Below are 16412 nucleotides of genomic sequence, written 5' to 3' on the forward strand. Positions count from 1 at the left end.
TTTTCTACAAAGCTTTTTAACCCTGTAAAATATTATGTGGATTTATGAAGTGCAACTGTTACCCAACTAGGGGTGTCCTAGTGCGGAGAATAAACAAGAACTCACAAGGAAGCAAACTAAAGAGATATTGATAAAAAAAAATCTTCCAAGGGAGGCAGATTATATTCACTTCATCTCAATTCATAAGTGAATATAATCTGCCTCCCTTGGTGGATGTTTTCATGTGTGATTGGTTTAGGTGGCGGTAGGAACTTAAAGGGATCGTGTAGATCTTTTTGTATAAGGATAGTACTTGTGCACTGTTTAGTGACCAGTACTGGCATTTTATTTGTATTAGTATTAAGGACTGATAGATTCAGATTTTGAGTTGTTTTTTTTTTTTTGAAAGCGGGAAGACCAGCTAGATGGTGTATTGACAGTGGAAGCTTGTTCCAGTACTTTGCAGCCAGCAATGAGAAGGACGGACCACCAGCTCTAGCGCAATGAAAACGGGGAATGTTGGGAGGGAGCATGGGTGGGTTGGTGAAAGGAAAGTTTCCTCATGAGATAGGTAGGACCAGTCCTATATAAAGTTTTGTGAGTGAAACAAAGGGTTTCAACTATGGTGCATTTTTTCATAGGGAACAAACCTACACTTCGCTTATGTTCAGATATAAAAGATTGGGCTGGCAGATCCTGTACAAGCAGAGCAGCAGTATTTTGTATGAAGACGACTGATTCTTAAGATGTCGGCCTGTGCCCAGGTAGAGGGCATTCCCATAGTGAAAACAGAAGGTGACCCAGGCCTGAATCACAGTCTTCTGAGCAGCCAAGGGGAGCCAGGCAGAGACTTTCTGTAACATTTTAAGGGTGGTAAAACAGACAGCTGAGACCGGAGTTATTAGAGTGGTAATATGGCTAGCCTGTGCTCAAGAAGTACTTCTACATTTGTGATGGTTTTGGAAGGGACAAGGGTGTCTCCCAATATTTTCTGGCCACCAGAGGAAAGAACAGATGTTGATGGAGTGGCTGAACAAAACTGTTTAACTTTAAATAGTCTGAGGAGGTCGAGCTGGTAATGTCTACCATGTCTAAATGAAACTTTACCTGTGTTTCAGAAAGGTTGTCTGAGATCAAGGCAACAATTTCAGTGTGTCTGCGTATGAGAGGATATTAAACCCATATGTTTTAACAGTCTTGGCCGAAGGGGCCATGTAGACATTAAACACGGTAGAACTTGAGAATGATCCCTTTGGAACATCTCTAATAAGTTTAGAAGAGATTGAACAATATGGGGGGATATGTGTAGACTGGATCCTATCCAACAAATAAGCATCCAAGGGCGCGAAGGCAGAGCCCCATACTGTGAAGGCATTTAAGAATGGTGTGTGGCACAGTACTGAACAAGAATCCAATGGATATCCTCCGCAGCAGCTAGGAGGGATGGTTTTTGTGCTGTGAGGTGCTTGGAAGCGCAAATGAGATGCGTCCAAGAGAAAATGTAATTTTAAATAATGTGAAATTTGCATGTTCACCACTATTTTCAACAGTTTAGAGGGAAAAGGCAGTAAAAAGATTGGGCAATAAGTTGTCATGATGTTGGGAACAGCAGGAGCCTTTTTGAGAAGGACGAGCACTGATGCATGCTTCCACAAAAGGGAGGACTCAAGTATATGACAGAGATGGCGCACAGAGAGACCTAAGAAGAGACCTAACATATTAAATCCTAAATTCGATAAGCGGTAAGGGCAAGAGTCAGTCAGTGACCTAGACTTAATAGAGAGGGAGAATCAAAATCAGAAGGCTGCAACAGGGTAGAGAGGCACCATTGTATACGCAAGACTTATGTTTGAGGAACGACAATGAATCAACGTTGACAAGCATCTTTCCTACTTTTGTGATAAAATGTTTTGATATAGAAAAGCAAAGCTCAGGGGAAGGTAGGGCTGCACTGCTGAAAGCTTTGGTTTGGCTAAGTTTCTAACTGCAGAAAACAGTTTTTGGAAAGAGTTGGAGCTCGAAGAGTTGGAGTTAGTGAAGGAAGCATGATATGCCGCTCTGAATTGTTGCTGATAGCACCTGAGGGAGGGCCCCTAATGTCTGTTAATGGGATAAGAGGAGTGCTTCGAGATTCCTTTGTGGTGGCAGCCAAGTTAAGATCAGAGCTGAAAACAAAAGGGGTAAGTGACAACGCATTGAGGGGGAGCCCTGTGAGATAGATTTCCACGCCTGATAGGGGGATGAGGCACCCGGAGAGGTGGAAGGAAGAGGCCATACTTTCATGGGCAATGAAATTAGATGAGGCAGTGGTCTGATCAAGATATGGCAGTGTTCCTCCACATTGGAAAAGATGGGGCCCAGAAGATGGCTTGCTTGATGGGTGGGTTTTGATACATATTGGGCTAAAGCTAAGGCCTGTAAGTCATCAGTGAGTGTGGAGAAGCCCCTCTCTTTATGGTTTCCAAGTGGAAGTTAGGATCACCAATGGTGGTAAAATTGGGAGCTTTCAGTATTAAAGGGGCCAAAAGCCCTTTGAGTTTAGGGTGAAAGCCATCATGTAGTCCCGGGAAAGCAGTAAACTAGAGCATCCCAGAACGAAGCAGTAGTTTTACTGGACAATTTGAAAAATAAGATACTCGAACCAGGGAAGGAATTGGATGTAATGAAATTGGACTGAAGCGAGGAACAAAAAATGATGCCTAAGCCACTGCCCTAGTTTAGAGAGCCTGTCTACACTTAATATGGTATAACCTTCTGGTACTGCCAGTACAAGAACAGGATTTGACAGTGGATGGAGACAGCAATGAAGAGAATGCATGGCTGAAGAAGAAATTAGGGCCCAGAAATCTGTCGTATGTCTAGGCAGGGACCAAGCATAAAGGTAAGGACAGTGTACAACCTCTGGCCCTGCCAGTGGGAGAGAGGGCAAGTTATCAGAGGGGATGGTCAGAATTCCAAAAGGAGCATGAACAAATGAAGTCTGAGTGTTCTTGTAGTTAAACAGTGCCAAGCTTACCAGGTCCATGCGTGATGTACTGCTCCAGTCCAGGTTTTTTAAATAAAATTCTGGGACTTGTTTCCTTGTTTATTCAATTATGAAACAGGATTACAATTCCCAGAATTCGAAGAAAAAAATATTGCCTGGAACAGTACATCATGCAGGGGCCTCGGTAACCTAGCTGCTATGGTGGTGGTGGTTGGGAGGGGGGCTTGGGGGAGTATGGAGTGGGTGTGGCACGGGGTGCGGGGTTGGGGGTGGCGTTGGGGAGACAAAGTTACAGGAAAAAGGCTTCCCTTTTGGCTAACATTTGTAGATTGGTTAGTGTGAAAGTCTGAAACCTCAGAGTTTCCAGCACTTGGTGCAGTCTGACCATGCACGGACCTGCACTGAAGTGCTTGCTTTTGAACAACGCTATTTGAATGGCTCGCAAGGATATGGGCGTGGCCTGCAAGTTGATTCATTAGAACTATCAGAAGTGAGCGTAATACTAAATACGAGGGTAATAATAAAATATGAACTGAAGCCAGGCAGCTCCCTTGCAGTGCAGCAAGGTCACTAGCTGTGTGGTTCTACGAGGTACTAAATAAAATGAAAATAAACCAGTGAAAATAAAATACATAAAGGAAACCACAGGAGAGTCCCAGTCAATTAACTCAAGTGGAACCAGACACCTCCTGTGAATACCTACAAGGAAAAAAAAGCGGGACATAGAAGAACTTCAAGTACCACTAGTCATGATGCAAGTGGTGTGTAAGGTGGCTCAGATGAGGGAGGTCTCTCTGTGGCAGACAAGCTGTGTCAGATTTGCGGAAGTGTTATTAACATGGTAAGCTATTAAGGGTGTGTGGCTTTCATGCAGACTGACGCACACTATCAGTGCTGGAATTGGAAAAAATTTGCTCCAGGAGGAAACAAATTGGGGAGTCAAGGTGTGGCAGAGGAAAAGGGTGGAATCATGAAGAGCGGGGCTTGAAAAGCAGAGTCTGACAGTCGACTTATACATTTAAAAAATCTACTACAAAGAAATTGGCAACAAGGATAAAAATGAAAGCAAATCTGTTCTAGTTTCCTTAATTTGTCACAAAGAGGGTGAATTTTAAAATATCTTACAGGGTTAAGACACCTGCTGCACATATCTTTGTGTGCCCAGGAGTTTGGAGGGGATTATAATAGTAGGGAGATAACTGGTGGTTAATGTAGTTCTGGGAAAGTTCTGTGTTTTTTCCAATCACATTTTTGACTCAAAGAAGCATAACGGGTTAATGTGCCTGCTGCAAAACACATTGTGGAACACACAGATCTGTATCTTAGGTAGATAGGTAAGTGGGCTACTGCTTTTGACAATGAGATAATTTTGTTTTATCCTGTTCATAAGTTGGAATCCATCTAATATAGTACAGTGATCTATTTACTGGCATGAAGGAACTGCATCAGATCCTAAGGCACATGCTTAGATCCCTTTTCCCTCTACCTGTTTTTATTCTAAGATTGCAAAGAAGGGCTCCTCTGAGAACTAATAAAGTCTTGTAAGTACAAACAACCCCAAACAATGCGTTACAATTTATTCCCTGACTTTTTGTTTCTCCTGATTGGTCACCCTTATCATAAAATATCCACAAGTATGGATGATATGTGATTCCTACAAATTATTATAAACCACATTGTCTTAAGTACTGTACATTGATGTACACAATTGTATCATTTATAGAACCTCTGTGTGTGATGTTAAGCGTTTTGATACTCTATACTGGGATGAGTAGCACTATGAAACTAAATTCATCTTAAATTATTAGGTGTTATTTAAATCATTATGAGAATAACTACTCATACACACAGATAAATCTTGCATTCTTACACTGCATGCACATCTCTTACATAAGGGGTTTGAGCAAAGCCAAAAACCTACCTCCAAGTCATAGTTCCTTGTGAAGTTGTAAGCAATGTGCCTCAATTGGATTGGCATTTAGGTATAAGCCTCTAAATGGCTCCCAGCCAGGATGATACTTGAACAAAAGAAGGGGGGTGGCCCTTTAAATCAGGCCTTTGTTGGCCAGAGGGAAATAAAAACAAGAAAGTTTCCTCCCTGCCTGCATGTTACTGCACTGAACAGAATGCAAAGAAGATCTGTGCACATCCAAATTGTGGGCTGATGTCAGAAAATGACAGCAGGACAAATTCAGCATATTTCCCTGGGTTGGCCGGATCCCAGATTCGATCTATAAATAGCTTCTGGAACCAGGATCCAGCACGATCCCCCTAATTTCCAGCACTACACTGTGGCAAGCTAGCTCCCTTCCCGCACAATACAACAAGGTACTAAAATGAAATGAATGTAAACGTGTGAAAATGAAACAGGAAAAAGTATGCTAAAGTAGTGCCTCTCTAGGGGGAGCCAGGAATCTCCATTGATGGCCTATTAGGCAATAAACTAGCATTTAGCCGTGTTGCACAGCAGTGCAGCATGGCTGAAAGTTTGAAGTAGCACATAAGGTGCAGGGGCGTAGCTTGGTCAGTATGATTGTGGGGGTGAGCTTCAGATTTCCCCACAATCATCTTGTTAAAACACATTATATGAGAAGCAGAACATCAGGGGGCTTAAGGGGCATTGGAAAGAGAGGAGTGCGGATTCTTTGGGGTACATATATTTTTCAAATTAATCAACATCTTTTAAGGCCTTCAAAACACAGAGGTGAGAGAGTGTAAATGTTTTCTCAGTGGAGCATGTAAAAATCCCAGGTGTAATCCAAAAGACACTTCACATTACCTGATTGAAAGCACTTGTAACCAATTATTTACTACAGAATACATTTTTAGGGGGGTAGCACCCCAAACATCACCCTGAAGATACGCCCCTGGGAAGGTGGATCAGATGAGAGAGGTCTCTCTGAGTCAAGCAACAGCCTGTTTCAACAGTGTTTATTTGTATAACTATTTTCCTGTAAAATCTTTTCTCTTTAGTTGTTTCTCAGTATAGTGTTTTCTTCTGTAGAGCTATTTCCCTGTGACAATGATTCTCATTTTTTCTCTGTAAATACATTTTCTTGAAGCAAACATTCTCTTTAGGGATTTCCCTCCACAGGTATTATTCCGTAATGAATTATCTCTGCAGTGGTTTATCTCTATAAATATTTCTCTGGATTGACTTTTCTCTTTAGTGATTACTCCGTAAATTATTTTCTTAATAATTGTTGTGGTGTCTCTGTAAAAGGTATTTCTCAAAAACAAGTTTTCTCTGTGAAGATATTTCTTATTGACAACCTTACTCTGCAGTGGTTTCTTTGTACAGTTAGCCCCTGTAGCAATTGTTTTAGTAGTGACTTCTCTATGAATGTATTTCTCTGTAACACATTTTTATATGGTGTTTCTCTCTAGAGATACTTTATGAAACTACTTTTCTCTGTAGTGGCTTCTCTGGCAAGGCATTTGGTGTGCAGGTACTCATTACCATAACACAGGTGTACCACTAATAACCCACCCATGAATGTTTCACAGATCAAAGCTCAAGAAACATTTCCATTGCTCTGGTCTTTATGGCAGCTATCAGGATTTTGAGATAACGACAGAGTGTTACAGCTAACACTGGGATGAAACATACACATTACTTATTAAGATGCTGCAGCAGAACACTGACTCTTGCCCATCACCAGCTCAATGTGCAGGACCACTGACTTGATGAGTGAATCCTAGTCCCTAGACCAGTGATACATTCAAGCCACTGCAGGTAATTAACCTATGTGATCATAAAATAAAGCAGTGAATGGCAACAAATGGTTTTAAATGGTTTTGCTGCTAGAGGAAAATGATCATCTGGATGATAAAATGTGAGGTATCGCTACAGGCAGCACACTTTTATACCATACTCCACAGAGCCAATCATCATTCAAGATCGGGTGGCTTTCATATCAATCTCAGGCCCATATTTATACTTTTTTAGTGCCGCATTTGCGCCGCTTTTTGACGCAAAAGCGGCGCAAACCTCCAAAATACAATTGTTTTTGCAAGTTTGCGCCGCTTTTGCGTCAAAAAGCGGCGCAATTGCGGCGCTAAAAAAGTATAAATATGGGCCTCAGCATCTCCCTTCCATTTGTTGCTTTCCTCCCTTTCTTTGTTCGACATTTAGATTTTTCTAACAATAGATTTGTCACTCTTCCTGATCAGTATGCAGCATTTCATGAACAGCCATGTTTAAACAAAACAAATTTGTTGCCTCTCAGTGCCTTCTAACACACACTAGAAAAATTCCAGAAGAAATGTGGAAGAGAAAACATCAGTCTTGACTCAATACTATAAACAAGCATTGGCAATGCCAATCGGTCTTACTGGTATGTAAAGGTAAATTAGACTAATTGGCATTGTCAAAGCTTGATTTTTATTTGAAGTTTGAGACAGTGCAAGCCACATACAAATGGCTGCAACACATTTTGCATTTGGCAAAAAAAGTATTTAAAAAAAAATGCTCACTACAGTACATATAAATATTTAAATAATCAAATTGGAAAGCCAACTTCTTAGTAAAAGTCTGTTATAATGATAATATTCTTTACTATCTGCAATGAGGCTTCAGAGCAGGATGTAGCACTGAAATAGCCATACAGAACATCACCAATGATGTGCTGCACCTATTGGATAATGACAAATACTGACTTTTGATACCACTCAATCTATCAGATGCCTTTGGTATGGTCGACCATGACATTTACATCCATACTTTAGAGGATCGTATGGGTTTCAAAGACAAGGTGTTTTAAAAGTTCAAGCCCTATCTTTCTAACTGCTCACAAAACATCATAACAGACAAAGGGGGTCATTCTGACCCTGGCGGTATTCACCGCCAGGGCGGGGGTTGGCGGTAGCACCGCCAACAGGCTGGCGGTGCTCCGCCGGGCATTCTGACCGCGGCGGTACAGCCAGAAGCGGAAAAGCCGCGGTGCTCCGCCGGGCATTCTGACCGCGGCGGTACAGCCAGAAGCGGAAAGCCGGCGGTGTACCGCCGACTTTCCGCTGCCCATGGGAATCCGCCATGTGGATTCTGACACCCCATACCGCCATCCTGTTCCTGGCGGGTCGCCCGCCAGGAACAGGATGGCGGTATGGGGTGTCGTGGGACCCCTGGGGGCCCCTGCAGTGCCCATGCCAATGGCATGGGCACTGCAGGGGCCCCCGTAAGAGGGCCCCACAAAGAATTTCAGTGTCTGCTTTGCAGACACTGAAATTCGTGACGGGTGCAACTGCACCCGTCGCACCTTCCCACTCCGCCGGCTCCATTCGGAGCCGGCTTCCTCGTGGGAAGGGTGTTTCCCACTGGGCTGGCGGGCGGACTTTTGGCGGTCGCCCGCCAGCCCAGTGGGAAACCCAGAATGACCGCTGCGGTCTTTTGACCGCGGGACGGTCTTCTGGCGGTTCCCGCTTGGCGGGCGGCTCCCTCCGCCCGCCAAGATTAGAATCAGGCCCAGAGTCTTCTCTAATCCCTGTACTTATACTTCAAGAGGTTCCTCAGGGATCTGCAGAGGCGTCTGCACTCTTCAACCATACCTTCAATCTTTAAAAAGTCTGGAATATTACATCGCCAACTGTATTTGAAGGCTCCTTCTTGAACTGACATTGCCATACTGAATATGAACCTAGATAACAGTTGTGGATAAATGCTCATCACTTCAAATTTGGTCCTGACAAAACTGTTTTCCCTCATTTCTCTGCAATCTTCAGTGACACCAGTTTAAAACTAATTGGATTCAACTAATTTTCTTTATTGAATGTGGACCGTTATCGAAATCTGCTTGGATTTACTCTTAAAAACAAAAATGGCACGACTTGCCAATCACCAACTCAGACTCTTTTTTTGGCTTCAACAGTATTTACTGGAATGCAGAGGAAGCAATCCAAACTCTGGTCCTCCCAAGATTAGATTAAAGTAATTCCATTGTATTTGGGAGTCCAACAATTCATCTTGGTCCCCTTTAAAGCTACTTTTCAAGCTTCAGTTTGTCCTATCTCCAAGACTGACTGATTGAAAACATTATTGATTGTAGGAATTCTAGAGTGTGCCTTTGTTTAATTATGTTTCCGTGGGTTTAAAACCCAATGTGACATTTTTCACTGGATGGCACCTTTAAGATCTCCCGACAACTCTGCGGCTTCAACACTCTCCTACTTGAGATTCCCATCTTCAACAACTTGCAATTGGACATTCTGTGGCTGCACTCCAAGAGTTCTTTGACTATGCTACCAAATTTTGAAAATCTATTTTGCCTTCTAGGTATACTACTACATATTTACCATTCCTTTAAAAAGAGCTGAAAAAATGTTTTCAAGGACCAATTTAATCAATCTTCTCTCTATTTTAGATATTTACCATAGCTGATTACCCTCCCAGCTGTGCTTCATTCTTGCCCGAGACTAGGATCAGTCCAGCCACACATCCTGCCCACCATTTTTACAAATTTCAACTTCTATATTATTCCTCTGTCCACTTTCAGATATGTAAAGTTGGACACACAGTGTAGATATATGTAAACATGCCCTTTTCAGCATCATATATTGATTACTAATCTTCCATTAGTGAGCTTGTTGACGTAGCTTGTTTTTGATCTGCTTCATTTGACTTATGCCGCATTGTAAGCAATTACTGATGCCCTGTAGAGTGTAAACTCTAAGGTTTCAGGGATGAAAAACCTGTCTGCAACTACTGCATGGCTGATGCAGGCTTTTTTTTCATATAGAGAAGAATTTACTTTGAGTACATCATAAAATGTATGTTGTAGGGTGCTGTATGTGTGAAAGAAGTATGGTAGCAACTAGAGGTGAGCGAGCTCCTGAAAGCTTGAGGCAGGCTCAAGCTCTGGCTCACCATAATGTCCTCTTAGACCCTCAAGCGCGTAATGAGTTCAGCTTTCAAGTGACTTCTTCCTGCACCCACAAGCTTACCTCATGCACCAAGAACTAAATGTAAAGTATTATCCTTTGATGTAGAATGGAAGACATTTGCAATGCAAGAGGTCTCGCATGTGCAAGAGTTAGAGCGATTGGCATTATAAATGCATAGTTGGAATTTTCTTGCCACATAAATTAGTCAACCCTGCCTCATAATTTGGTCCCTTCCTGCCACATAATTCCAGTGGCCCTGCATATAACTAAGCCACACGGGGCTATGGAAGCGTACTTTAGCAAAATGCAGAGGGGTTCTCGTGCACATCAGCAAAACTCACTAATAGGCGTTCATTTTGATACCAGTTATTGAGTAAGTCTGGCCACCCCAGAAGGGAATACTCTGCACCATTCAACAGAAGAAGTTACAAAAATGTAACACTGACCAGTACTCGTAAAGAGCCCAAGCACTCAGAGCGACGGGGTATGAATTTTACAACCAAGGCCAGATGCTTCAGTGTCAATAGGAAAACACATACAAGCAGAAACAAATCAAGTTCACCTGTTTATCATTCAGCAATTAAGAATGCAAAGATTATGTAATACTTGTTGCTACATTGTTGGAAACGGCCCTTTTTGCAGGGCCATCCCCAAACTTTTTGCCTCTTTCCTCCTATTTTGTTCTGACCTGTTTTTGTTGGTTTTATGACTCTTTGGCACCTTACCACTGCTGACCAGTTCTACAGTGCAAGTGCTCTCTGTCTAAATTGTATTGGTGATTGGTTTATCCATGATTGGAATATTTGATTTACTGGTAAGTCTGTAGTAAACTGCACCAGAGGTGCACAGGGCCTGTAAATCAAACGCTACTAGTGGGCCTGCAGCACTGATTGTGCCACCCCCATAAGTAGTCCTGCAAACATGTCTCAGACCTTCCTCTGCAGTGTCTGTGTGAGCAGTTTTACACTGCCAATTCAACCTGGCAAGTGTACTCACTTGCCAAGCCCAGCTCTTCCCTTTTACAGCATGTAAGTCACCCCTAATGTAAGCTCTAAGCAGCGCCATGGGCAGGGTGCAGTGTATTTAAAAGGGAGGACATGTGCTGGTGTGTTTTATATGTCCTGAAATACTGCTAAATGTAGTTTTCACTATTGCAAGGCCTATCTCTCCCATAGGATAACCTGGGGTTTGCCTTGAAGTATCTTTTAAGAGCAGTTTTCCATTGGGAGAAGATAGAGATGTGGATTTTGGGGGTCTCTGAACTCACAATTTAAAAATACATATTTTGGTGGAGTTGGTTTTTATATTGTAAGTTTGAAAATGCCACTTTTAGAAAGTGGGCATTTTCTTGCTTAACCCGTCTGTGCCTCTGCCTGGCTGTGGAATACACGTCTGGGTCAGAGTGACAGTTGGGCTGTTTGTGAATTCACTCAGGACTGTCACACAAAGGGAGCAGAGGTGTGCCCTGCATTTCCTGATGAGTCTTCCTGGGCTAGACTAGAGGGAGAAGCTGACACTTTCACCTGAATAGGGCTGTTCCTGTCCACACACAGAAGTAATCTCCAACACCCTAGAGGTATCGGGGCCAGGATAGGGAGCGGCAGGGTATTGTGCACTACAAAGACTTTCCTTTGATGTTTGCCTACTTCAAAGGAAGAAATGAGTCTAAGTATTGGACTGCTGACCCCACAACTTCAGAACACTTCTGGACTGAGGACATTCTGCCAGGAAGAAGAGCTGAATGCTGTAGGAGCAACTGCTACTCTGGCTGTTGCTTTGCTATGCTGGCCTGCTGCTAGCTGCTTCTGTCATGGGAGTGAAAGGACTGGACTTTCCTTTCTACATCCTGATTTCCAAGGTTCTCCAAGAACTTAAAGGAAGCTTGCCTCCTGTTGTGAGGTCTCAGGGACATCAAAGACTTTGTCTGCCAGTGCCTGGGCTCTTCTGCTGAGAGTCCTGACTTGCTAAGTGGTGCCGAATCCAGTTCCTGGGCCCCTAGAAGTGGAAGCTGGTAACCTGAGTGAAACTCCATGCACTGAGGCCGTTGCAGCAGAAAAATTGATGCAGCGCTTGCAACGCAGCTGAAACATCATCTCAGCGCCTGTATCGCGTCTGTGAAATCATTGCATTGCCTGCTTCAGCATGGATCCATCGCTGCCGTGCATCAGTATTTTCCAAGCATCATCCCTGGATGTCATTTTCATCATCAATGCTGCACCGCAGTAAGGACTCAACACATCGCTAGCCCAGCTGGAAAAGAATTCACACATTGCCTGTGTAGGGGGGAAATAATTGACGCATCGCAATCCAGACAGGAAAAGAATCCACACATCGCCCATCCAGCAGGGAAATAACTGACACATCACTTGTTTTTCCGATGCATCAATCCCATATCATCTTTCTTTTTGACGTGTCCAAGGTACTGTGTGTTATAACGATACAACCACCTATTTTTCAGGATTAAGACTCTTTTAGACCTTTAAAAAGTGATAACTTTATTTGTGTATGTTGTATTTTTGTTGTTTTGATTTTGTTTTACTCACATAAATATTGCCTGTTTTTCTAAACTCATGGTCAGTACTTTTGTGGTATTTTCAGAGTGTGTGTGTGTGTTTGTGTGTGTCTGCACGCACGCAAATACTTTACTCATTGCCTCAGAGATAAGCCTGACTGCTTGTGCCAAGCTACCAAGGGGGTGAGCAGGGGTTATCTTGGGTGTCTGACTTCCTTAGCCTGACTAGAGCGAGGGTCCCTACTTGGACAGGGTGTAAATCCGTATTAGCTCTAGCCGTTCCTGTCCATTAAAAGACTCATATATGGGGAAATACACCCCAAATGCAGTAAGAGCCAGTCTACAGTGCATTAATAGCATCCTCTGTAATGGAATAACAACAATAAAGCAATTAGATGTGCACCAGAGTGTAGTAACATCCTCTTTTGTAACACAACTGCAAACCCCTCACAGTGAATTGCACCCTCCTATCTTACCACTCTTTGAGGATGTTGCACCCTGCTCCTGCTGGGATGTGATAACACTCTTTATTCATACCACCCTAAGAAAGCCTTAGGACCATCTGTTTTATCAGCCTGGGAGGCCTTCCACCCTATTCTTCTGCAGCCTTGCACATTCCTCTCTAGCCACCAACCAGGTAAGGCCTTACGCCGTCTTGCCTCACCACCCCTGAAAGAACTAATATCTTCCCTTCTTACCAGCACGAGAAGGACTTCCTCTTGTGGTACTCCTGGATGCTGCGGTTCACCACCATCTTCTTCAGGTATGTCGGCGAAGTGCACGGGAAGAAGACAGGGGAAGTCGGTGAGCGGTGCTGCCCTATCTTGGGTGCCCGTGACTTGCGTGTTAAGGGTGAAACGGGAAAGAAGGCCTCATCCTCCTGGCTGTGCAGCGAGGCGAGCTCGGGAATGCTGGGGAGGCTGGGCATGCTCTTTATCTTCTTCTCATGAGCCATGGTGGACTGTAGCCCAATGGCAGCAGGCAAGGGGCGCGCGGGCACAACTTCCCACTTACACTCTCACGTCCTGCACCAAATCACCAGCTGAAACTCAATGACACCGCAGACCCTCTGACTGAGGGCCTCCTCCTCGAGTTCGAGGAGTAAAGGTTGTCCACGTGCCACATATTTTACTTCTTCCCTCTCCCATTCAAGGGAGGAACGTCGAAGGGCTGAGAAACGCAGGGAAGAGCATCTGCTAGGTTCTCATGTCTCGGTCTGCGGTCAGCGGGAACGCGGGTCCGACGGGACAGGATGCTGGACTCCGACCGTCGCCCTCGCGCTCGGGAATCCTCTGTGACGTGTCTGCGGCGATGAGAACCTCAGCTGTGCACAGAGGGTCTGGACCGACGGACGCACGTGCTGCTTCGGGATGGCGGGGCCATGGCTGCTGGAACGAGCTGGGGGTCTCGAGCTGGTGGCAAACTTTAAGGATCGAGCTCACGTGGGCGGGTGGAACAAGACCACCGGAGCCCGGGCACTTGGTTCTGACAGGCGAGGCCCCCCGGACCGTCCACTCACACTAGGACCCGCTGCGGCGTCCCCATCCTTCAGGGCCTTAGTAAGCAAATGTCAAACCAGCGGTGCGGTCAGAGGTAGGTTCTTCTCTGCCGAAGCTAAAACACTTCGCCAACTGCTGCAGAGCTGCCTTGGTCACAGCTCGAGCCTGGGCGTAAGAGGCGTGTACAGTGGCAGAAAAAAACAGAGAAACGAAAAAAAGGCCGCTTGAGACAGACTTCCTCTACTCGGTGCAGGCGCTTGCGAAAGCGCAGAGATCATAAACTCATAAGGAACCACCCCGATAAGATTACCTCGTGCTGGGCTCAAAGAGGCGGGGAGACCTGAGGCAAGCTAAGAGTTTGCTGTTGTGAACAAGCCCAACGGGGCGCCCTGCTATTGCTGTTTCCCCACCTAGATGTGCCCTTTGGTCTTTTGGCTTTAGGGTTCATGCATCAGAGCAACAGACATGGCCAAACTCCCTTCGGGCCTACCTCACATTTTGCACCAGTGAGCTCCAGAGGCAGCCATTTTGACCATACAAAGGTGTCAACCAGAAAGGGTTGCAAACACAAACTCCTTTAGGTCCTAACTCTCATTTTGCACCTGTGAGCTACTGAGGCAGCTGAAGGCAGCAGCCCCTTTGACCATACTAAGGTGTCAAACAGGAGGGCAAGCGAACAGAAATTACCTTTGGGCTTAGCTCATATTTTGCATCAGTGACCTCCTCAGGCAGCAATAGGCAGCAGCTGGGTTACCTAAGTGTCAACCAGGTGAGATGGCGAGCACAAACTTCCTTTGGGCCTAGCTCTCATTAGGTTGAAGCCTACCCAACAGCACAGCTGTCTGGTTTGCTAACAACTTCTTTTGGGCATTCTGAAAACCTCCCTGGGAATGCATTTCAGTCACTGCTTACTATTGCCCGGTTACTTACCAATAAACCAGTCTTCCTCATCTCAGTCCTTACTGCATGAGCAGGCCTCTGCTCCCACAGAAGTTGATTACCCTAACTATCCAGAAAAATACCACCAATATGGCCACTTCTATCCCAGTATGCCATATAACGGGAATCCCCACAGATCCACATCCTGCCATATCCAAGCCCAAAAGAACCAAAAAGCAGGATGGGACCAGGTGGGGAAGGGAATCTACAACAGAGATGAGGAAGACCTGTACCTGGAGTAATGAAGTTTATCTGTAAGTGACTGGGCATTACCTCCTCATACGTGTTTCTCATCCAGTTCTTCCTGCATTAGCCAATATCCAAGTAGACCCATTTTGGTTCAACAAGTTACCAATAAAAAAACCACAATGAACCCAAAGTGCAATATCAAGAGTTTAATCAATACAGCACACAACAAATTCAGACATCCTGTATCACAGGGAGGACCCTGAAGACAATGACACCAGGGGAAGATCCCATGGAGGAACTGGAAAATGTAAGACAGGCTGCTTATGAAAAAAACTCCTTAACAGACAGGAGGCCAGAGATGAAATGGCCAAAACATCAGGACCCCTGATAGCATGTATTGCAGCCCACTGGCTTTAAATCGTAGAAACCGCCAGACCCAACAAAAACCCTTCTCTCATGAACTCCAAAATCAAACAGGAATCACACACATGGGGAAACACTTTCTTAACTCCATACCATTTCTTGAAATTCCTCCAATGACGCCCATGCAACTTCAATGTAGATTGGCACTTAGACTGCTGAATTAGCTCAGCTACCACAGCAGAACAACCCTGCAAAATCAGTCTGACCCTTTCAAATGCCAAAACCCAGACCTTAGTCTCCTCGCTGACTCTAGCAACAGGCGGGGTACATAGTGGAGACAGAAAAAAGGGGAACTACCACATGGGAGAGACAAACAACTGAATGAGTAGGGGAACCTTGGAAATCAGCTGGATGGAGGAAAACAATACAGGAGACCTGCCGGCCACTGGACTGACAGAGAATCCGTTGCCCATGCCCTCTGAGAAGGAATCAGGGAACAGAAGGAGGGGAGAAGAGTGTTGGACTCTGTCGCAAACAGATTCAGCCATGGGGCTCCAAACTTAACCGTGATCTGAAGAAACAGACAAGGGCACTGACAGAGGGAAAACGATGATGGAAAAGGACGGATCAAGTGATCTGCAGGCCCATTTTCCCTCCCCGGAAGATACACTGCTGGCAGAGCTAGCAGATTGTGCTCCACTCAACATCAAATCCTTTGTGCCAGGAGATTCAGATTCTGGGTCCCCATACTCCCCGTCTGTTGATGTACACACGGACAACCTAGTTGTTGGTTTGGACTCAAACTGCTTGCGGCCTTATCACCCTGGCAAAATGGAAAAGGGCCGTCCATCTAGCCGCTAGTTCTTTCCAATTGGGTGACTGAGAGGCCTGACTTGACAACCACCTCCCTTGAGCTGAATGAGGTGGACGAATGGCACCCCAGCCTACACTGCTTGCATCCATGGTCACAATGCACAGAGGGACTGGAGTCAGCTGGAATCCCCGGGACAGGTGGAACTGCACCAACCACCACTGAAGAGACATCTTGATCTCCACTGTCACTGGA

The 16412-nt window shown here is 44.8% G+C and overlaps 1 protein-coding gene across 2 annotated transcripts in view; it reads right to left on the minus strand.

Annotated features, from left to right (window-relative positions):
- The window catches only part of PDE4A (phosphodiesterase 4A), an 878869-nt gene that overhangs the window by 456394 nt on the left and 406063 nt on the right, over positions 1-16412 (minus strand). The window contains exon 1 of one of the 2 annotated variants that reach the window (XM_069231818.1): positions 13055-14044. The exons of the other annotated variant lie outside the window; for it this stretch is intronic. Coding sequence (XP_069087919.1) covers positions 13055-13311 — 257 coding nt within the window. The 5' untranslated portion in view covers positions 13312-14044. Of the gene's footprint in view, positions 1-13054; positions 14045-16412 lie in introns of those variants that run through there. 2 annotated transcript variants of the gene reach the window in all.

The sequence above is a fragment of the Pleurodeles waltl genome, chromosome 4_2, assembly GCF_031143425.1.
Source record: "Pleurodeles waltl isolate 20211129_DDA chromosome 4_2, aPleWal1.hap1.20221129, whole genome shotgun sequence".
In the NCBI taxonomy this organism is placed as follows: Eukaryota; Metazoa; Chordata; class Amphibia; order Caudata; family Salamandridae; genus Pleurodeles; species Pleurodeles waltl.